General features: G+C 42.5%; 1 protein-coding gene and 1 long non-coding RNA gene across 5 annotated transcripts in view; one reads left to right on the top strand and one right to left on the bottom strand.

Annotated features, from left to right (window-relative positions):
• Window positions 1–2,031: 2,031 nt before the first annotated feature.
• LOC126996722 (uncharacterized) overlaps window positions 2,032–23,567 on the bottom strand; it is a 28,577-nt gene continuing 7,041 nt past the window's right edge. The window contains exons 2-4 of one of the 3 annotated variants that reach the window (XM_050857468.1): window positions 7,222–8,220; window positions 2,517–2,855; window positions 2,032–2,270 (exon numbers count right to left, since the gene is read on the bottom strand). In XM_050857468.1, the coding sequence (XP_050713425.1) occupies window positions 2,212–2,270; window positions 2,517–2,855; window positions 7,222–8,107 (1,284 nt within the window). In that variant the 5' untranslated portion in view covers window positions 8,108–8,220 and the 3' untranslated portion in view covers window positions 2,032–2,211. Of the gene's footprint in view, window positions 2,271–2,516; window positions 2,856–7,221; window positions 8,221–19,672; window positions 19,821–20,766; window positions 20,970–21,553; window positions 21,804–23,567 lie in introns of those variants that run through there. The other 2 variants (XR_007751395.1, XM_050857469.1) reach the window with 2 other exon arrangements.
• Window positions 7,811–18,611, top strand: LOC126996725 (uncharacterized). 2 transcript variants are annotated; one of them, XR_007751401.1, is made up of 6 exons: window positions 7,811–7,942; window positions 10,043–10,475; window positions 12,998–13,143; window positions 14,398–14,569; window positions 14,840–14,954; window positions 18,151–18,611. It is a non-coding gene; the product is annotated as an uncharacterized LOC126996725 (long non-coding RNA). The 2 variants fall into 2 exon arrangements; XR_007751400.1 differs by lacking the exon at window positions 10,043–10,475 and having other exon boundaries at window positions 7,820–7,942.

Genomic DNA, 23,567 nt, shown 5'->3' with positions numbered 1-23,567 from the left:
TAAATCTCTCCTCTATCTATCTATCTATCTATCTATCTATCTATCTATCTATCTATCTATATCTATATCTATATATCTATATCTATATATATATATATATATATATATATATATATATATATATATATATATATATATATATATATATATATATATATATATATATATATATATATATATCTATTTATCTATTTATCTATCTATATCTATCTACCTATCTGTCTATCTATTTGTCTATCTATATCTATTCATCTATCTATCTATCTATCTTTCCATCCATCTATCTCTCTATCTATATATATATATATATATATATATATATATATATATATATATATATCTATATATATAGATATATATATATATATATATATATATATATATATATATATATATATATATATATATATATATATATATATATATATCTTGATTTTCAGAAAGCGTTTGATAAAGTCCCACATCATAAATTACTTTATAAATTAAAGCAAATAAGTATTGACGGTCAAGTACACCAATGGATTGCGAATTGGTTGAGCAACAGACAATAAAGAGTGGTGATTGACGGATTTAACTCAGAGTGGGCGCCGGTCACTAGTGGCGTCCCTCAGGGCTCGGTTCTTGGCCCAGTGCTCTACATTATTTACATACATCAACGATGTGGATGTTGGACTCAATAATCGCATTAGTAAATTTGCAGACGACACAAAGATTGCTAACTCGGTTCACACTGACGAAGACAGGCAAAGCCTCCAAGAGGATTTGCACAAAATTTCAGCTTGGTCTGATAGATGGGAGATACCCTTTAACGTAGACAAGTGCCAGGTCCTTCAAGTTGGAACAAGGAATAAGAAGTTCGATTGCGAAATGCGCGGCGTCCAACTCAAAAGCGTTATATGCGCTAAGGACTTGGGGGTCAAAATCGCGTCAAACCTCAAATTCTCACAGCAATGTATCGATGCAGCAAATAAAGCGAACAGAATGTTGGGCTTCATTAAATGAAACTTTTTATTCAAGAATAAAAATGTAATACTTCCATTCTACAATAGTTTAGTCAGACCCCACTTGGAATATGCGATACAGTTTTGGTCTCCCCACCATGCAAAGGACATTGCTAAATTAGAAGGTGTTCAGAGTCGGGCAACAAAAATGATCCCTTCCTTGCGCAACAAATCTTACGAAGAAAGGCTTTCCACCCTTAACATGTTCTCTCTTGAGAAACGTCGCCTTCCGAGGAAAACTGATCGAATGTTTTAAAATACTTAATGGTTTCACGAATGTAGACAAATCAACATTGTTTATGATCGATGACACTTTGCGTACGATGAACAATGGCGTAAAACTCAAATGTAGACTAATAAATTCAGACCACCAAATTTTTCTTCACCAACGTTGTAGTGCGAGAATGGAATAAGCTCCGACCGTCAGTGGTCCAGTGTAACACGATTGACTCCTTCAAAAACAAGCTCGACCGTCACTTCCTTCAACTTAATATTAACTAGAGTTGAAATGCAGCGTTTTGGAGCCATCTGATTAATGTAGAATCACTTAGGTTTAAGGACAGACCACCTAGTCTGGACCATGGGGTCTGTGTGGTCTGATTTTCTATGTAAATCTATGTAACTCTCTCTCCCGTCCCGCCAACAGCCAATCAGCAGCCTCCCTCCCCTGTCAGTCGCCTCGCTTGCTGTGATTGGCTCGCTTCTGGTTGCTCGCCGCCTCCAACCAATCACGGCCCAGCCAGGCTCCGCTCCGCCAACCAGCGAGACACTTGTTGTGGGAGATGACCAGGAGGAGGAGTAGGAGGATGAGGAGGAGATCATGATTATGAGAGAAAATATGAGGAAGGGAAGTCTTGAAAATGGAAGGGAAGGGACGGGAAGTATTTGGAAGGGAAGGGAAGGGAATGGAAGTCTTGGGAAGGGAAGGGAAAGGGAGGGAGGGAATGGGAGGGAAGGGAAGTCTTGGGAAGGGAAGGGGAGGGGAGGGGAGGGAAGGGAAGGGAAGGGAAGGGAAGGGAAACTCTTTCATTATATTCAATGGCTGTTTATTGTCCTTAAGGGAGATACATGGAGACAATCACGGGGCGTATATGTGATACAACTGTGTATATAGAGTCTAAGCAATGACGTCACCAGCGGGCAGTGCGTGGCCTGGCTCAGCGCGCGCTGTGATTGGTCCATTTCTCGTGGAGGTCGGGCTGTTCCGGACTCACTGAGAATGCGGCCGGACGTGGTGCGTTCCGGGCCAGGCAGGACCCCGGGCCGCTTCTGGAGGAGGGAGAGGAGGGGGCTGTGTTACTATAGTGTTAGTGTTTATTATTATTATTATTATTATTATTATTATTATTATTATTATTATTATTATTATTATTATTATTATTATTATTATTATTGTTGGGTTTATTACCTCCCCTACCAACCTACCTACCTATCAGTTAACATGAGCACACACACACACACACACACACACACACACACACACACACACACACACACACACACACACACACTTACTTTGATCCGCTTCGAGACGCTGTAGTGTGTGGTACATGTCCCCGATTACCACGGTCAAAACTGCCGTCATCTCTGCCACCTCCACTAGAATGGGCGGGCATGTAGTGGCTTCTGGGGTGGATTGGGGTGTAGTGGGTAGTAGCGTGGGAGGGGGTGTAGTGGGTAGTGGCGTGGGAGGGGGTGTAGTGGGTAGTGGCGTGGGAGGGGGTGTAGTAGGTAGTGGCGTGGGAGGGGGTGTAGTGGGTAGTGGCGTGGGAGGGGGTGTAGTGGGTAGTGGCGTGGGAGTGGGCCGCGGCCGGGCGTGGTGCGTTCCGGGCCAGGCAGGACCCCGGGCCGCTTCTGGAGGAGGGAGAGGAGGGGGCTGTGTTACTATAGTGTTAGTGTTTATTATTATTATTATTATTATTATTATTATTATTATTATTATTATTATTATTATTATTATTATTATTATTATTATTACTACTACTACTACTACTACTACTACTACTACTACTACTACTACTACTAGAACTACTACTACTACTACTACTACTATTATTATTATTATTATTATTATTATTATTATTATTATTATTATTATTATTATTATTATTATTGTTGTTGGGTTTATTACCTCCCCTACCAACCTACCTACCTATCAGTTAACATGAGCACACCAAGCGCGCGCGAACAAACACACACACACACACACACACACACACACACACACACACACACACACACACACACACACACACACACACACATAGATAGAGAAAGATAGATAGTTTATTGACCACAAAGTGAATGAACATTAAAAATATAGGAAAACATTGCAGTCCAAAATATAAGTAATTACACACACAAAAATTTAAAAACAAAAGAACTAAGAATACTAAAACTCAAATTTGAATCGAGCATACACGACATTGAAACGTTAAAACAATAGCACACAATAAAATTTAAAACAAAAGAACTAAGGATACTAAAACTCAAATTTGAATCGAGCATACACGACATTGGAACGTTAAAACAATAGCACATAATAAAGTCTAAAACAAAAGAATTAAGGATACTAAAACTCAAATTTGAATCGAGCATACACGACATTGGAACGTTAAAACACAAGTACTAGAGACATTAAAGAAAAGCATAAAACACACAGTTATTCGACAGAAGAATACTAAAACATGCGAAAGCTAGGAAGAATTATACCAAAAAATGAAAAAATACACCACGAAACTAAGCTACGTTAAACTGGTAACATAAAAGTGTATATTCAACAGCTATTTTACCTATATATTTCAAGTAGATCAAATATTATTTTACACTACACCCGACTACTGTATTTTTTCTGAAAGAAACTTGTTCCAAGTTATTGAATTGGTAGCAGTCCCTGACACCCTGGGAGAGTGGGCAGTGTTGGGCCACGTGACGCTCTGTCGGAACGAGGCCACAGCCACACAGCCTGTCCTCGGGCGGGAGTCTCCCTCGCCCGCGCCTGTTCCATCGGCCGGTCTCGATGCACAGGTTATGGCCAGACACCCGGAATTGCGTAAATGCCTTGCGATAGTGTTCTTTAACTGTATGTTTATGTTTGTTTATTTCGTGTACTTCTAGTAAGGGATTTAAGTCTTTATACGTGTTATACCTAGTGGATTGTGTTCTGTTGATTTTACTATGTAAATTTACCATGAGTGTGTCCCAATCAGGTGCGGGCGTGGTAATAAACTCACCGACTAGTTTTCCAACCGGGCTGTTGCTCTGAATTGTAGTTACCATTGCGAAATGTAACGGGTCATCAATCATGCTATTACGCTCTTTCCACATATTAAAAAGGAATTTGTGTTGTTTGTGCCTCATCAAGTCAGGAAGCAACGGGTAGCCTGCCTCGGCGTAGCATATATCACTGGCGGTGTTTTTACGCACGCCTAGCATCTGTTTGATTACCCAGTTGTAAACTTTTGTGATAGGCTTTAAGTCCGCGCTCAGCCACGACTCACAACCGTAAAATAAAGATGACATCAAAGCCGCGTCAAGCACCCGTCGCTTCACCGTGAAAGGAATGTCGTTGTTCTTATCAACAAAGGAGACATACTTTAAAGCATGACCCATCTTGGCTTTGGTGTAAAGCTTGACCGCCGACGACACCGACCCGTCGCTGGTAAACACTGAACCCAGGTAAGTATATTGTTGACAGTGATTGATCGCCAGAGTGTTCACACGCAATGGTTGTCGGTCTGTCTCTGAGCCATTAATGACGAAAAACTTAGTTTTGTCGGCACTAATTTTTATATTATATTGGTTGCAGTAGTCTTGCAAAAGTTTCACCTTTTTTAACATACTATCCCGGGTAGTGGCTAGTAGTACAGTATCGTCCATTAATACCAGGCAGTGTAACCATTCCAAAAATCCATCATTCGGACAGTTTTCCTTCAGTGATTTAATCAGGTCATTAATGTATATAATAAAAAGCAGACAAGAAGTTGGGGAGCCTTGCCTCAAACCCAGTGTGGCAACAACAATAGCACTCCCGATAATACTCTCAGTTACCTGATACATGCTCATCAACGCTCCCAACATCACTAAACCACATCCCATCCTTTTTAAAACTTGAAATAACTTTTGCCTGCTCACTAAGTCATATGCCTTAGAAAAGTCCACAAAGGTCCCGAATAAAGTGTGTTTTCTACGCCATGCCGTATCTGTGAGTAGATGAAGCGTCACAGTATGTTCGAGACAACTCCGTTTCCTTTGCGCTCCGGCCTGTTCCCTGTATGGCACGAACCAGCGACTCAGCCTTTCACACAGTATCATGTCGTACAGCTTTGTTATACAATTAATAATACTGATACCTCTGTAATGATTAGTATCATTACTGTCTCCTTTCTTAAAAATCATACACATCTTTGCTCTAGCCCAGGAGGCAGGATACACACAAGAAAAGAATACATTATTAAACAAAGTAACAAGTGCTAAATACCAGTGAATAGGGAGAAAACTCAAAACGCCAGGACAAATCCCGTCAGGGCCGCAGGACTTACTAGGTTTCATTTCCTTTAATTGACATTGCACTTCTTCGGCAGTTATTACATCATCCAAAATGGGAATCGTAGCATCCGTCACTTGTATGTTAGGATCTAACCTATCAGTGTCTTCCTGGGGATTCAGAATTCGCTCGAAATGGACTTTAAATTCCTCATCTGTAGGTTTCTCTGCGCCATTGGTTTCATCTCTTGAGTAATTCCCTCCCCAGTCAATAGCCTTCCATACATTAGCATAATTTTTATCGTTTAGGAGTCTTTCCCATCTAGTTAGACCATCACTTTCAGTATTGTTTAGCTCTCTTGTCGTTAACTTACATTTTTTAATACATTCATAAAGAGCATCCGACACACTGTTCGAGGTTTCATTCACGTCCTCATTGGCGTCAGGTACTCTGATCTGAAGCAGTGTTTCGGACAGTTTTTCTGTGTCTACGTGGTCAAGTCTAATCGGTCCTTTGAAACGGGCTTCCTGGAGATACGTGTTCTGCCACATCACGTGATCTCCCAAAGCTGCTGCCCTACCCAGGATATACTCCATAGTACTCTCCTGAACTACATAGTGAATGACACCGGGGCATGATCAGATGGGAGACGCTCAACCTGCAGTACGTTAAAATCCTTAAAAGAGTTTAAAATACCGGGCGACGCAGCACAAACGTCTAACTCTGACACCCAAACACCTTTCTTCCGGAGTTTTTTTTTTCCTGGGAAATGGTTTTCTGCAGTTTTCAAGTTATTAACAATAAGTAGCGATTGATCTATACATATTGTAGAAAAAATTTCAGCGTTTTCAATGGCGTTAGCCACAGAATCCTCAACAATAGGATAGGAATACATATCTTTGTTCGGGATTTCAATAGACCGTTGAACGTCTCGCGTTACAAACTGGGTATCAAGGTATCTGTTTTGTAACTTGTTTCGAAGTGTGGAGAATGAATCAAGAGAAAAGTATGGTGAATCACTCGGGGGAACGTTAACAAACCCAAACACAACTTAGGTACGTTTTGAAACTCAATCCAAACCTGATCCACAACACTTGTATCAACACTTTTGACACACTTAGAGAGACAGTTCTTAATCAACACTAAAGTACCACCTCTATGGGATGCAGCAACTTTTCTGCTCCTAAATGCCACATATCCGGAGAAAGTGATAGATAGGGAAGCTCTTATTTCGTTCAAAGCAATTACATCATATTCCAAAAGAAGTTTTTTGACCCCACATTTTTCCAATTTGGTCTAACCCCGTTCACATTCCATGAAACTACTTTGATATCCTTTTGAATCCCTAAAACCCCTGCAGACTCCACCTGTCAACCACAACTCCATCTACAAAAACTTTCCTTTCTCTCGTATCTAAACGGACATTACATCCCACATTTTCTGGCTTCTCCCGTTCGGTTTTCTCCACATTTCTTAACCTTCTCCACTCTTCCCTAACACTTGGGTGCACATCTTTCTTCAAGTAGATGCGGTTATAACGGCCACCGGAGGTTTTCAGCACACGAGTGTTTTCCAGTATTGCATCACGAGAAATTCTTGTTGGAAGAGTAGCGAGGATCGGTCGTTTCTTACCCTGTTGACTCGCGCTCCGACGGAACTCAACCACTTCTTTTGACACACACACACACACACACACACACACACACACACACACACACACACACACACACTTACTTTGATCCGCTTCGAGACGCTGTAGTGTGTGGTACATGTCCCCGGTTATCACGGTCAAAACTGCCGTCATCTCTGCCACCTCCACTAGAATGGGCGGGCATGTAGTGGCTTCTGGGGTGGATTGGGGTGTAGTGGGTAATGGCGTGGGAGGGGGTGTAATGGCTGGTGGAGTCGGCAGAGTGCCTGGTGGAGTGGGCGGAGTGGCTGGTGGAGTGGGCGGAGTGGCTGGTGGAGTGGGTGGAGTGGGCGGAGTGGCTGGTGGAGTGGGTGGAGTGGGCGGAGTGGCTGGTGGAGTGGGCGGAGTGGCTGGTCGAGTGGGCGGAGTGGCTGGTGGAGTGGGCGGAGTGGCTAGTGTGATGATTAAGGGCGCCGTGCAAGTAGTTGTTTGTAGCTGGGTCAGTGGGTTAAGTCCTTGATAGTGGCAGCCAGGTGGTGGTGTGTCGTGTCTCCATCTAGAGGCCCCGTAACCCACCACTGCCACACTCTGTAGCTTGTCAATGGTGACCAAAGAGAAACACATCTTCCAACTATCACCAAGACGTACATCGAACCTCACACGGTCACTCCAGCGAATCACATACACCTCCAACTCCCACCAGGCGGCTTTGGTGACGTCGGGGAAGATGTCCTCGGGGAACCACGCGGCCAGGCTCACCGGTCCTGTGGCGGTGTCCGTGAGAGCCTGGAGACCCACGCCCCTGAAGCCTTCCTCGGGCCACAGGTACATGGTCTTGAAAAAATCACCACCAAAATTCCATGTTCCGTTGTTGGCCGTGATGCGGGCCTCCCCTACTCTGAGCACTATGGCATCCTCGGTGCATCTCTGAGTTCCCTGGCTCAGAGACGCCGCCAGCAGCAGCAGCAGGGAGCAGGGACGTGTCTTCATGTCTGCTGGGCGTGTGTGTGGGCGGGGGCGGAGCGAGCGTGTGTGTGTGTGTGTGTGTGTGTGTGTGTGTGTGTTGACGTGACCAACTCCAGCGACGAAATGAGAATTATTTACTGGAACGAGACATAAATAGTGAGTCTCCGGATGTGCTCTTACGTCAAAATTTTCTGTCAGAGCAAGACATCTCAGTTCATCAAACTTGTTTCTTAGGCTACGCGCATTGAAACTAATGACTCTTAGGTTATCTTGAGGCTTGGTAATAGAGGTGGAGGTACTGGCGGGTTCAAGGTTACGAGTTTGTTGCGATGAATGGCGTCTATTTACACGGGCGGGGTGGAGGGACGTGGCAAAAACGACTCTCAGCCACGTCCCTCCACCCCGCCCGTGTAAACAGACGCCATGCATCACAACAAACTCGTAACCTTGAACCCGCCAGTACCTCCACCTCTATTACCAAGCCTCAAGATAACCTAAGAGTCCTTAGTTTCAATGCGCGTAGCCTAAGAAACAAGTTTGATGAACTAAGATGTCTTGCTCAGATAGAAAATTTTGACGTAATTGCTATAACTGAAACATTTATCGACACCACAAATATTGATTTAAGTACAGAATACAACATAGATGGCTACAGACTCTTCAATAAAGATCGTGTAAGCCGTAGAGGTGGTGGTGTCGCCCTTTTTGTCAAAAGCTATTTGCAACCCACTGACAGAACACCAGGATACAGTAACGTTGAACATTTGTGCGTGCGAGTAAACATTGCAAAGGTCAATTTAAATATATGTCACCTACAGGCCTCCGGGGCAATCACTCGATGCCGATCTTGAAATGTATAGCGTTTTAAGGCAGTCACTTAATAACAGCGACGCACTGATATTAGGAGACTTTAACCTCCCCCATATCGACTGGGCGACATTGTCAGGTACAGAAGGCGACTCACATAGAATGATCGAATTTTTAGAAGAAAATTATCTAAGCCAAATGGTTTCTGAACCAACTCGACAAAATAACATACTAGACCTTGTTATAACGACCCAAGATAACCTAGTCAGTAATGTCACGGTATAAGAACACCTCGGTTCTTGCGATAATAAATTAATCCGCGTCGACATTAGAGCTCAAACATCAGTGACTGAAAATAAAGTGAAGGTGCCCGATTTCAAAAGAGCTAACTTCGTAGAAATTCGACGAAAACTGATAGAAATGCAACTATCAGATGACGGTAATGTAGAGGACGCCTGGCTAAGCTTCATAGCTGGGCACGATAACAGAAAATCTTATTCCCGATAACCGATAACTGATAATGGAAAACCTGATCGGTGATAACCGATATTCGTTAACTGGAGACACAAATATAGGCGATAACCGATACCGATATAAATCCACAGTTCCGATACTAGCTAGCGATAAGTCCGATAGGCGAAAACGATACTATATTGATATTTCAAATAAAATACATAGATGAATTCAAATTCTCATTATCTGTATTTTAGAAAACTTACAAAACCTGAAAACCACACGTTGACACGTACATATGGACGGTAATACTAGAAACGCCTGAACCGTGTTGTGTTATTTGTCGTCCCCACCGTCAAAAGCTGGCGCTTTTGTTTACAAACACTGGTCTCTCGTGAACTGTGCATGCTCAGACCAGTAAGCGTAGACCTGTACAGTCTCACAAAACTTTTTAATCGTAATTAAGAGTTGCTGGAAGGCTGAATCAGACATACAGTACCACTACCACCATCCCCGCTTTTCTAGACCGACACTCTGTACGAGTTGTATTTATATGTACAGAGTGTCGTTCTAGAAACAGCGAGGATGGTGGTACTGTATGTCTGAATTCATCCTTCCAGCAACTCTTAATGTATTAAAAAGCTTTGTGAGACTGTACAGGGCTACGCTTAGGCGGGGTTCCCACTATTCCGTTTTCAGGGTCCCGTCGACCGTCAGTGACGTCATCGACGGCGGGGACAGTGGGAACCGGGGCCCGCCCCGGGCCCGCGTGCGGAGCTCCGTTGGCCGTCAAGAGATGAATTCAAGTCAACTTTTCGGTCGGTGATGGCGGCAGTGGTGGCCCGTCCAGTGATGTAGAATATTTTACATATCATGAAAATATGAAATGGAAGTATTTAGATACAAAATAACATATACATACATTTCAATATAATAATAATTTAGATACATTTGCATTATGTACATCTATTTCGTTTGGCGATAAATATCTTTTGTTGAGAACTTGAAGTGTGGCACCACCGCACATCGCCGCACCCACTCAGCCACTCCCGAATTGCGCCTACCCACTCCAGTTGAGTTCACTACTTCACACTGCCCAGACAACTATTAGCAGCCCTCCAGATTATATCAGGTATGTTACTACAATTCATATAGGATTCTGGTATTATTAGCTGATAAACCTAAGAAATTGTTAAAGATTTACCCCTACTATCACAAAGGGAACGGGCCCTTGTCCGAAGACGGCCCGTTAAGAGGGTAAATATGCTCCCTCCCTGCGCGGGGGAGCACGGGCTTACGGCCATAGTGTTTGACTTCCCCATTCCCATCCCATCCCCATCCCTTACCCGTGGCCATAAACCGTAGTGTAAAGTGTCCCCATGTGGTTGGGGTTGTTTTACGCTACCCCGTAAGGGTGCGGATGGGGTGGGAAAAGTGTTGACTCCGCGGGGTAAAGAGCAGGACATCTTCGGCTTTTCCTTCGTATATTTTATGAGTAAATAGTGTTCTATTTGTTATTATAAAAGGACATATATTGAAAAGCATCAGAATCTTTGTATTTTAATGACGAGATTTTCTATTCTCTTTTTTCTATTACTCTCTCAGTCCCACACGTCCTCTGCGTGTATCGAAACACACGAGAAATTAATCACAACAAGGAGAGGGTATTCCCCGACTGCCTGGGATTGAACCCGCGACCAGCGTGACGGGAGAGCCACTCCTTACCGAGTCGGCCAAAGAGGTACCCCACTGGCTAAGTGGGTTATGGGAGGCTCGTTCATCAGGCCGTCGCCGCACTACACGGCTTTCCCCCCTATGTAGATTAATTTCTGTGTGTTGAGACCTTTAGACTGACCCATTTCGGTGCACAATTTCACAATGTCCCCGTAGAGACATACCTCCAACTCTCCCATTTTCTATTATCCTCGGAGAGCATGGGCCATCCTACCTGTTACCCCTTCGGGGAAACTCAACAGAACCGCAGGATAGGATGCCCACCGCTATGCCACCAGTTTAATGACGAGATTTTCTATTCTCTTTTTTCTATTACTCTCTCGGTCCCACACGTCCTCTGCGTGTATCGAAACACACGAGAAATTAATCACAGCAAGGAGAGGGTATTCCCCGGCTGCCTAGGATTGAACCCGCGACCAGCGTGACGGGAGAGCCACTCCTTACCGAGTCGGCCAAAGAGGTACCCCACTGGCTAAGTGGGTTATGGGAGGCTTGTTCATCAGGCCGTCGCCGCACTACAGTATGACCGATATTATATCGCAAACTTTGCTAAAGTCAATATATATTTTTTAGTTTGTAAAGACTCTGGTGTTTCCATTTGATTGTAAACGTACAGTTATTTTTGAAGATTCATTTATAGTTGTCCCCAAGAATAGCAAAAGACGGCAGATTGATGACTAAATATAGCATTATTATGGGAATACTTAACATATACCATAAAAAATAGCACTTCTTGGCGACCACCTTGATTTAAGACAAAAATGGCATAAATGACACGACCTGGCAACCCCAGTGTGGCTGCCCAGGTGTGACGAGTCATGGATACCAACCTGTGTCATAAATTAACTTACCCGCGTTACTTGTTATTTACTTGTAGATCAACAACGCTATTGTTTTGTTTTATGATATATAATGTATATGAATAAAATGGTGTGTAAAAAATGCATTATTTATTTCGTTTTCTGTAATTATTGGTTTGAAAGTGCTGCCAACATTATTATGACGTGCGGATTGGTCCCTCATATCTGTCACGGGGATGGGAAGGGCACGGGGCGGCTTGTCCATACCCCAGTCCCGCGTATGGGGATGGGGACGGGTTGGGAATGGGGAAGACGGCCCGTAGCAGGGTGCCGACAGACCGACTCTATCGGCGATCGAAATCTAGCCGACCGAGTCGGTCCGTCGACGAGGACTGGCGTGTCTCTGATAAACTTAAGGACTGCCTGTGCATAATAAACTTCATTTGAAGCCGGTATACAAATGTTTATCATCAAGTGTTTATTAAATATTATGGCCATATACTTATAAAATTTTCAAGTAACCATGCACTCCTTTCAGACAATATTCAAAACAAATCACCCGTTGAATCATTGTAACTGAATAAACATAACGTAACAGTATTTTCCTCCCAGCACTGTTTACCCCTATGGGCGACACAGGGCAGCTCAGGATGTGGTAGCAATGCACCTTGGGCTAGGCTATAGGTACTACTGGGAGGTTAGTAACTGCTGCACGCTATGTGTGCCAGGCCGAGGGGCCACACCCTGCAACACTATGTCATTGAATGCCCTCTCATTGCTAAATTTAAACCACGGGACTGCCTTTTTTGGCTCCTGGATCATGATGTCCTCCCTGCCATCCTCAAGGAACACCCTAAGTTTGCTCCAAGGTGGTGATGCAGTGTGTGGCAGCCTGAAGTACTGCCATGCAATACAAGGCTGTGATTTCTGCAGTATTCTCTTTTAAATCAGGACTTACTCTATCTCTGTATTCATTCTCATCTAGTGCTTTACTTAGCAATGTACTCCTCAGTTCCCTCATTTTATTTTCTTATTGTCTAGGGGGAGGCTGGCAGGTACCAACCTCCTCCCTTGTTGTACAGTCAACAATAAACTATTACTACTACTATATTACCTACAGAATGTGGCCCATAGAGCAGGACGAAGCCCTGGTCGACGCAGTGGGGCAGTACCCCTGGCTCTATGACATGGGCCATGAAGATTATAAAGATGTAGTCATGAAACGCAATTCATGGCGCGAAATAGCCACAAGACTAAACATGAATGGTATGTATATTATTCTTATGAAGGATGAAATTGAGGAACAGCTATTTTTTATTTTAGTATATATATATATATATATATATATATATATATATATATATATATATATATATATATATATATATATATATATATATATATATATATATATATATGTATATATATATGCCTTTGTACAGCCTGTGCCTAAGAAGGGTGACCGTTCCAATCCTTCAAACTACCACCCTATAGCTTTACTTTCCTGTCTATCTAAAGCTTTTGAATCAATCCTTAACCGGAAGATTCAAAAGCACCCTTCCACTTCTAACCTTCTATCTGATCGCCAGTATGGATTCCGCAAGGGGCGTTCTACTGGCGATCTTCTTGCTCTCTTAACTGACTCTTGGTCATCCTCTCTTAGCCGTTTCGGTGAAACTTTCTCTGTTGTGCTAGACATATTGAAAGCCTTCGATAGAGTCTGGCACCAGTCTTTGCTTTCTAAACTGCCCTCTTTCGGATTCTATCCCTCCCTCTGTTCCTTTATCTCCAGTTTCCTTTCCGGCCGTTCTATGCGGTGGTAGACGGTCACTGCTCTTCCCCTAAACCTATCAACAGTGGCATTCCACAGGGCTCTGTCCTATCACCCACTCTCTTCCTGTTATTCATCAATGATCTTCTTTCCGTAACAAACTGTCCTGTCCACTCATACGCCGACGACTCCACTCTGCATTATTCAATTTCTTTCAATAGAAGACCATCACAACAGGAAGTACACGACTCCAGACTGGAGGCTGCAGAACGCTTAACCTCAGACCTTGCTATCATTTCCGATTGGGGCAGAAGGAACCTTGTCTCTTTCAATGCCTCAAAAACTCAATTTCTCCACTTATCAACTGGACACAATCTTCCAAACACCTATCCCCTATTCTTCGACAACACTCAGCTGTCACCTTCTTCAACACTAAACATCCTCGGTCTATCCTTAACTCAAAATCTCAACTGGAAACTTCACATCTCCTCTCTTGCTAAATCAGCTTCCTCGAGGTTGGGCGTTCTGTATCGTCTCCGCCAGTTCTTCTCCCCCGCGCAGTTGTTGTTGGATAGAAGAAAGTTAGGCCTCAAAAGAGTTCGATAAGTGGAGGTGAAATGTGAAAATGGAATAGAGGGAACCCATAAGTCTTAACCAGTAAGGCATGAAAACAAAGTGTGTACTTATGCTTCGGCAAACTAATTAGTACATTAATTAACACCCCTTACGTATTTTTGTTTTCCTTACAGAGGAACAGTGCAGGAAACGCTGGCAATGCCTCCGAGACCGCTATGTCCGTACAAGGAGGGTTAAGGAGAGGCCACTCCCCAGTGGGTCAGGGGCAGAGGCTGTGCCAAAAATAAAATAGGAATTGTACCCATTATTGGATTCCCTGCTGCACCGCGGTGTAGACCATCGTTCGTAAGTGTTGTAAACAATTTTAGAGGCATGTGCTGAGTCAGAACCCTTGTGGAAGCAGTCTAAGTAAAAAGAGGCCTTGAAAGGGTCACACTGAGGACATAAAATGGCTATAATGCTATCCCGCTCTTTTGAGTAGACTTTCATAAAACCTTTCATAAATGTAGTGTGTTTCGGAGGCGATTGTTGAAGGCACTATGATATCAATGACCAGGTTATTATTTGTCATAAACACTGCTGTTGTGCTTCATTCAATCCATATATTTTTCAAAGGGGGCAACAGTTTCCAGCTCGGGCCAGCGAGGTCTCAACAAACAGAGACATCATCTTCATCGTCACCCATCAACACACCATCCCCAACACCGGACCTCATAGATCCCATAGAGATGTGAGTATAGCATGTTAGTTTTTTTCATTCAGCACTATATATATATATATGTATATATATATATATATATATATATATATATATATATATATATATATATATATATATATATATATATGTGTGTGTGTGTGTGTGTGTGTGTGTGTGTTGTAATAATAATAATAATAATAATAATAATAATAATAATAATAATAATAATAATAATAATAATAATATACGGTTTATTCAGGTATACGGCAGCCGTCTGGCTGAAAATTTACATTTTATAAATACATTTAAATAAATTTCGCTAACGAGAACAAGTACAAAAAGAGAAGGGGGATGGGAAACAGGGGTCAGACTTGTCTCTGGGAAAGGTAGGAGTGATGGGAGGGGTTGGGTGGGATGGAGTGCAGTGGGGGTGGTGCCGGGGAGGCGAAGGGACGGATTCTTCCAGATGGCGGTGAGGTCAAGTGCGATGTTAATCCTCAGGTAGGATGCTGGGTTCAGGTGACAGGTCCCAGAGGGATGCAGGTGGACAGTATCTGGGAGGTCACTCAGGGATACCCAGGCTTAGTAAGGAAGTGCTAAGCCTGGGCCGGCGAGACACAGGTGGTGGTTGCTGGCCGGTTTATCGGAACAAGTGCACAGAGTTGATGAAGTTGCCGTACATCTTGCTCCAGACCTGAGTGACGAGGCTGCCTCACTGCCTGCCACCTGAACTGACCTTCCTCAGCTGCTGGGTGATTTCGTCCTCCGGAGCTTGAGCGTGTCCTCGGTGTTGTGTTGGCGACACAGCTCTCACTACCCTTCCAGCACCACTAACCACTGCACTCACTGTATTATGTCTGTATAGTGTCACAACATTTCTCGAGTGTTCTTTGTAATAATGAGTACCTTGAAAACAATGGGAAGAGGCGGGGGAATGGGGAGCGAAGGAGAAGAAAGAGAAAAAGAAAAAGAAAAAGGGTCAACAAACTGACCCCGTGGCTGCTATGGGGAGCGCCAAGTGACACGTCTTGACCCCGTGAGGGTCAAGGGTGCAGACTACAGAGTACAGAGCTTGCAAAGTTGAAGAAAATTAATTAATGCATGTTCACGTAATTATCTACTAAAATTACACCTCATTAATTTCCTTTCAAATTTAAATAACCTAATGTGTCAAGATTTTTGCGGAAGGGCAGGAGGGAGATAATTTTACATAGTGACAATGTAGGATGTAGGGAGGCATCATGTAAATTTGTATAACTACATATGTTTGTACTGTGAAATAATACTGTATGTACTATATTGTGTAAGTATTAACAATCTCTCTCTCTCTCTCTCTCTCTCTCTCTCTCTCTCTCTCTCTCTCTCTCTCTCTCTCTCTCTCTCTCTCTCTCTCAATGGATCGCGAATTGGTTGAGCAACAGACAACAAAGAGTAGTGATTGACGGATTTAACTCAGAGTGGGTGCCTGTCACTAGTGGAGTCCCTCAGGGCTCGGTTCTTGGCCCAGTGCTCTTCATTATTTACATCAACGACGTGGATGTTGGACTTAATAATAAGTAAATTTGCAGACGACACAAAGATTGGTAACTCGGTTCTCACTGACGAAGACAGGCAAAGCCTCCAAGAGGATTTGCACAAAATTTCATCTTGGTCGGATAGATGGGAGATGCCCTTTAACGTAGACAAGTGCCAGGTCCTTCAAGTTGGAACGAGGAATAAGAAGTTCGAATACGAAATGCGCGGCGTTAAACTCAAAAGCGTTCAATGCGTCAAGGACTTGGGGGTCAAAATCGCGTCAAACCTCAAATTCTCACAGCAATGCATCGATGCAGCAAATAAAGCGAACAGAATGTTGGGCTTCATTAAAAGAAACTTTGTATTCAAGAATAAAGATGTAATACTCCCGCTCTACAACAGTTTAGTCAGACCCCACTTGGAATATGCGGTACAGTTTTGGTCTCCCCACCATGCAAAGGATATTGCTAAATTAGAAGGTGTTCAGCGTCGGGCAACGAAAATGATCCCTTCCTTGCGCAACAAATCCTACGAAGAAAGGCTTTCTACCCTTAACATGTTCTCTCTTGAGAAACATCGCCTCCGAGGAAAACTGATCGAATGTTTTAAAATACTTAATGGCTTCACGAATGTAGACAGGTCAACATTGTTTATGATCGATGACACTTTGCGCACGAGGAACAATGGCGTAAAACTCAGATGTAGACAAGTAAATTCAGACTGCACCAAATTTTTCTTCACCAACGTTGTAGTGCGAGAATGGAATAAGCTTCCACCATCAGTGGTCCAGTGTAACACGATTGACTCCTTCAAAAATAAGCTCGACGCGTCACTTCCTTCAGCTTAATATCAACTAGAGTAGAAATGCAACGTTTTGGAGTCTTCTGATTAATGTAAAATCACTTAGGTTTAAGGACAGACCACCAAGTCTGGACCATGGGGTCTGTGTGGTCTGATTTTCTATGTAAGTCTCTCTCTCTCTCTATATATATATATATATATATATATATATATATATATATATATATATATATATATATACACACACACACACACACACACACACACACACACATATATATATATATATATATATATATATATATATATATATATATATATATATATATATATATATATATATATATATATATATAATTTTTTTTTTTTTCTTGCAAACTGCTCCACTGAACTTGGTAGCTGCATGCCTCCACCCCTCTCTGCAGCCCTGCTACATCCAACTTTCGACTCAAACACATCTCTATCCTATCCAAATCCCTGATGCTACTAGAGTTAACACACATCTTCATTCCTTCATTTCATTCACTGGCAAAGTCTAGAATGAACTTCCTTTTTCTGTATTCTGATTTCAACACTTGCTGTATACATGCAATAATTTTTGTACCCATATTTTGGCAATGTTCCCATATTATTCATTCAAAGGTATCTTCTGTAGGGTTTGTTTTGACATATTAGGTGATAAAATTGTCTTAATGAGGCTTCTACAGTATGCCAGGGATGTTAGTTAACCTAACAATTTCAAATCCTATTCCTTAAAATGTTTTTGAAGGGTCAATCTAGGTAACCAACATTTCTTTGTATCAGGCAACCCTCTACATTTTACTAACTTAAAGGCTGGATTACAGTAGGATTAGTGTGCACCTTTGCAATATTTTCCTGTTCATTTTTGTGTGTTTGCCTTCTTTGCCAGATTAATCAGTGAAGACGATAATGGGACAGGACCGACTGCCCTGCCATCTGCGGTGTCCGGTGCCCGAAAGCAGGTAACCCGTAAAGCGTTGCCAGCACGCAAGAAAATGTATTCGGTGCCCCACCCTTGGCAAGCAGACCTTGTGAAGGCACTCTCTGCCAAACAACAAGAGTTGCCCGGACCAGCACAATCCGCTGGACAATATGTAACAAGTGCTCTGCTCAGCATCAAAGACACCACTGAAATGGCACAAGCTGTCACTGAAATCATTACCTTTGTCAATGAAAAGGTGTACAAAACAAAAACAAATGTAAATGGATGTATATCGTTTTATTATTATATTCTGGCTTAAATTGATCTTTATTTTTTTAGATAACTGTACTTAATTCTCTATTTAACTCACTCCTCTACACACAACTCATACTATCTGCCAGCAGCACCTTTATCACCTGCACAATGATAATCCAATTATTTTTCTTTTTTGTTTATTAAGTCCGTGGATTTGTTGTTGTTGTGTCCACTTACTACTTACTACTTCATCATTCATTCAATAAATATTATTTCAAAACTAACTCTGAACTCCCAGAAAAAAAAAAAAATAAAGGAAAATACAAAATATTTCAGTTTTGAAAGATTATTATATATTATAATATACAAGGGTTCATACAATTGAGTCAGCAATTATTACTTGAGTTTAGGGTGAGTTGTTGTGGTTGTACAGGTGGGTGTCACCATGGCTTTCTTAACATAATATGGACAGACAGGAATGAGAAAGAAATGAAAATGAAATAGTTAGGTTCAAGGCTGAAAGTGAGAGGTACAGTAGTGTCACTGGTGGCAGGCCTGTTTGTATATGATACAGTAAGTTTACATATGATATAGTATTGTTGGCAGAGTATGAGGGGGTGCTGCAGGCCCAACCTATGCCGCCAACAGTGACCTCAGAGGGAATATTGGTGGCTCATCCGTGAGGGAGCAGGGCTTTGAAAATCTAGATAGAGCAACAAGCTGCCAGCCTACTGAAATCGCCCCCTGTTAACTATTTCATTTTGAAATGGGAGACTGCCGGGGTGGGAATTGAAGTAGTTTGTGAAGGAGCCCCTGATGTTTTCTGCCTCGGATGCATACATATTGGCACCCAATCTCCCAGTCACATCTGACAGGCACATATTTTCCCCTCCCATGTCAAGGGCTGTTGGTACCCCCTCCCTGTCCCTCATGAAATTGTGTAGCACACCAATTGCTTTCACTAGTGTGTCAATTGTTTCTGATTTGCCAATGATGGGTTGCCGGAGGATGCGCCACTTCGTCACCATTATGCCGAAGGCACTCTCAACAACCCTCCGTGCACGTCTCAATCGGTAATTGAAAACCGCTTTGTTTTCTGGCAGGTTACTCCCAGGGTAAGGCCGCATGAGGTGGGGTTTTAGAGGAAATGCCTCATCTCCCACAAACACATATGGCAAACCTCTGTTTTGAGCCTGTGGAAGGGACAGGGTGCCATCCTCCAGCGCAATCCCGAACACTGGATCCAGTATCCAGGAAAATGAACCGATACGAGGCATCTGCTACAGCCATCAGGATCGTGCTGAAGGTCCTCTTGTGATTGAAGTATGAGGAGCCGGACAGGTCCGGTTTTTTAATCTGGACGTGCTTGCCATCTGCTGCACCTGTTTTGGAGAAAAGTTTTTCTTTTTAGAAAAGGAAACAACTCAAGTGCAATAAACTAATAAGAAACAAAGAAAGGAGTTAATTAAATTAATGAGAGCCTTTGACTCCACTCAATCCAAAATAGCTGTGTGGATAGAACATTTATAGTTATGGAAAGATCGTTGATGAACACCATATATAGAATGGGGGATAAAACAAAGCCCAGCAGAATACAACTGTTGTTAGGCTTGGGTGACAGTCGACCATAGCAGACAGATTAGCTATACACATTTAACTTGCTAATTCATACTGGTACTCTGTAGTTCATCCTTTAGAGAATTACGTTGCTTTCCAGTCACTCCAGCCCCCAGGCTTACCACAAGCAACAGGTGCAAATATTTCCCTTATGGCAGAAATACGAAGAGCACGAGATGACAACTTAACAACTGCTCAAGGCACGCACACACTTGGCAGGACCAACAGCATGAAAAGTGGGAACTTAACTTGTATTTTATTCTACTTTTTTTAAATATATTTTGTATATGATATTTTTAATATTATTAATTGACTCCAATATTTAACTGCAGGTCAAAACCTTCATCAATAAACTGATGTTGCGACCAGTGGTTCTTCCTTGATTCTCCCAATCACTCTTTCAAACTGGTTGATAGGCTGGAGTGACCAGGTGGGGAGGCTGGAGTGACCAGGTGGGGAGGCTGGAGTGACCAGGTGGGGGGGCTGTAGTGACCGGCCGGAGTGACGTGTTGCCTTTACTTTTACACCCATTTCTGACTTACTTTAAATTGCAGAATTTTAAGGTCTTATGGTAGCTACATAATAAAACATTAGTGTCGACTTATTCAGTATCAAGTGTAAAGACATACATTGAAAGAATGACATAACAGAACAACAGATACTGGTTTAATGTAAAGAAAATTCTTAACTGAGGAATTTCTCAAAACATACCCAGACAATGAGGAAAGTTCCATCTATCGTTGAATTCCTCAGCGATCCTCGTCCAGTCCTCAGGAGTTGGCTTAGGCATGCAGAGGGGACCAACTACCTCCCATATGGCCTGGCACACTTCTCATATGATCTTGCACACGGTTGACCTCCCCACGCAGAAATAGTGGGCAACATCCCTCTGGCTCATGCCTGTAGCCAAATATCTGTCAGAAAAGAATATTCTATTAGTCTAGGGTACCCTTTATACTTTATATGTTGATTAAAAATGACAGTATCATTCCATTTCAGGCCAACAGTGATTTTGGCAAACAAAATGTTAGTTTGTATTAATTTATTATGTTAGGTAATGAATTGAACCACAAAGTGGCAAGCTGAGAGCAAATGGCACCTTTGTGAGTGGGGCAATTTAATCTGGTAAACAGAATGTTCAGCATAAAATCACAGGTAGATAGATAACCTAATTCAACACAACAGAAATATAAGACTGTTTCCACTCTTATTACTGAAGTGGGCAGGCAATCAGCACTCATGTCAGTGCAGCCTTACTGTCACATATTTTGTGAACAGGCCTGCAACTTTGGAAGGTTTATGGATAGTAGAGGGCAAAATACGTCCATGAGTTTTGGAGGAGGGTGGCTAGTGAAGCGAGCATGAGGAGGTGGGGGAATTTCAGTGAATATCAAGTAAGTTTAGGGCCATTTTGAGGCTGATGTCGAAAACTACACGGGACACGAGCATGAGTGCTGGTTCATACCACTATTATGTATAGGATTCACGATCAACATACCTTAGTGTTATTCCCAAGCGCTCAGGTACACCAACAGGGTCCCTGAACGTTGTGACCTGCTTCTCGACGTGAGGGGCGACTAGCTCCAGGAGTTCATCAAAGGTGGCAGGGGTCATCCGGTAAGCTGCGTTGAACGCTTCTCCATTGAACAACTCTGCCTCCATAAGAACCTTATGTTCTCCGCGAAGTGGCTTCTCCACACACAGCTGGCATGTCCAGAACCTTCGCCTCCTCCTAGCTGGCCTCTCTTCTTCTCCAGCGGCAAGCAGAGTGACAACAGTCAAGAATTCACAAGCATACTCACTAACTACAAACTAACATAACTACGCACTATTGATTTAGCGACCAACGTTAGCGTCAGATTCACAAAGCAAACTTTAGGTGGTAGTTAGAGGCGCGCTAAGTCAGCGAGGCCGCTGATTGGTTGATGACGTCATTGCCCTTGCAGAGAATCACAAGCATGTTCACAAAACCGTCAGCCAATCCTAGGGAGGCCCCTCCATCTGCTGATTCAAAAGAACCCGTCCTCTTTTCCCATTTTCTTTCTTTTAAGGCAAACTGTACTAAATCATAATCTAGGAACAATTATTTCGTTGTTTGCTGCACATTTACGTCAAGGTAACTCTGCTGTTCGATGTCTTGTTATCTAAGAACATGCTTAAGGGGAAGAAAAAGAAGATAAGGAGGAGATTGAGGCAGGAAGAGAGCAAATTAAAAATAATGTGGCACATATATATATACCGAGGCAGACAAGGACGGAAGGAAGGAACGAGGAAAAGTTAGACTGTCTTGCCATATCTGCAGCCCAACTCATGGGCTGTCACCCGACAAAGGTCCATGGTCCCACGGAGGGACAAATGTAGAGATGGATGGATGATCGAATGGATGAGGAAGTAGGAAGATGAAGGAGGAGGGAGGTCTGGCAAAACCCCCGGCCGGGTGTTGCCATACCGCCCACACTTATTATATGCTTCTCAAAGTGTGTATATCTCATCATTTTTTAAAGAAATGGGGTTCCTCTACTCGCAAAGTTATATTTCAAATTGAAAAACGCGATTTATAAGCATTAACTTTTACGTAAATATAATAATATTGTTAGCGTTTACTACACCCCCGAGGCAGTAGTTATTTAACAACAAATTTAGCGTCACACAGAGCGCGGTAAAGCTTTGTAAATCCGCGCGCTATCCCGTGACGTCATCGATTAGTTCGTAGTTATTACCGCGCGAGCTTTGTGTATCGCAATGTTCTCAAAACTACGCACGAAGGGCCCAAAACTACGAACTAGCCTTTGTGAATTCGGGCCCTGGATAGAGTGTATAGATGGAGCCAGTTATGGGAAGTGGAATTTAATCCAAACAAATGCAAATGGGGAAAAGTAAGAAAATAGACCGAGGAAAACATACAGGATGGGAGAATAAAACTTAAATTTGAAGGTGGTACATGAAGAAAAAGATTTGGGAGTAACGATGCAAGACGCACTACCCCCAGAAAAGTATATAAACAAGTTATTTGGAGAAACCTACAGGATGATGCAAAATATAAGGATATCATTCTATTATATGGACAAGGAAATGATGAAGAAAATAATAAAAAGAAGGATATCAGAAAGTTGGAAAGAATACAGAGAATTGCAACTAAAATGCATGGTCCCAGAACTCTGGAATATGACGTATGAAGACAGATTGAGGGAGATTGAATTGAATTGAAATATTTATTGTTGTAAAATATAACAAAGGGGAATGGCTGGTCTTGCAGACAAACCCCTGACTAGGCTAGTTACAAAAAATACAAAATCTTTATTGTACAAAAATAAAAACACATGTTGAGGTTACTTAACAGAAAAAGGAATAAGAATGTAAATACTGATAATATTCCTGAGTAGGTACACATGCAATTACCTAAATTACCACCTGGCAGCAAACTTTGGGTACTCTTTAATTATATCAGGTACAATGTTATGATTAATGAACCAGGCGACAAGGGAAGGCACATCACTTATACCCTGTGGACG

This window comes from Eriocheir sinensis, chromosome 11, assembly GCF_024679095.1.
Source record: "Eriocheir sinensis breed Jianghai 21 chromosome 11, ASM2467909v1, whole genome shotgun sequence".
Classification (NCBI taxonomy): Eukaryota; Metazoa; Arthropoda; class Malacostraca; order Decapoda; family Varunidae; genus Eriocheir; species Eriocheir sinensis.
Note: the sequence above shows the minus strand (reverse complement) of the source record. Positions and strands in the feature narration are given on the sequence as shown.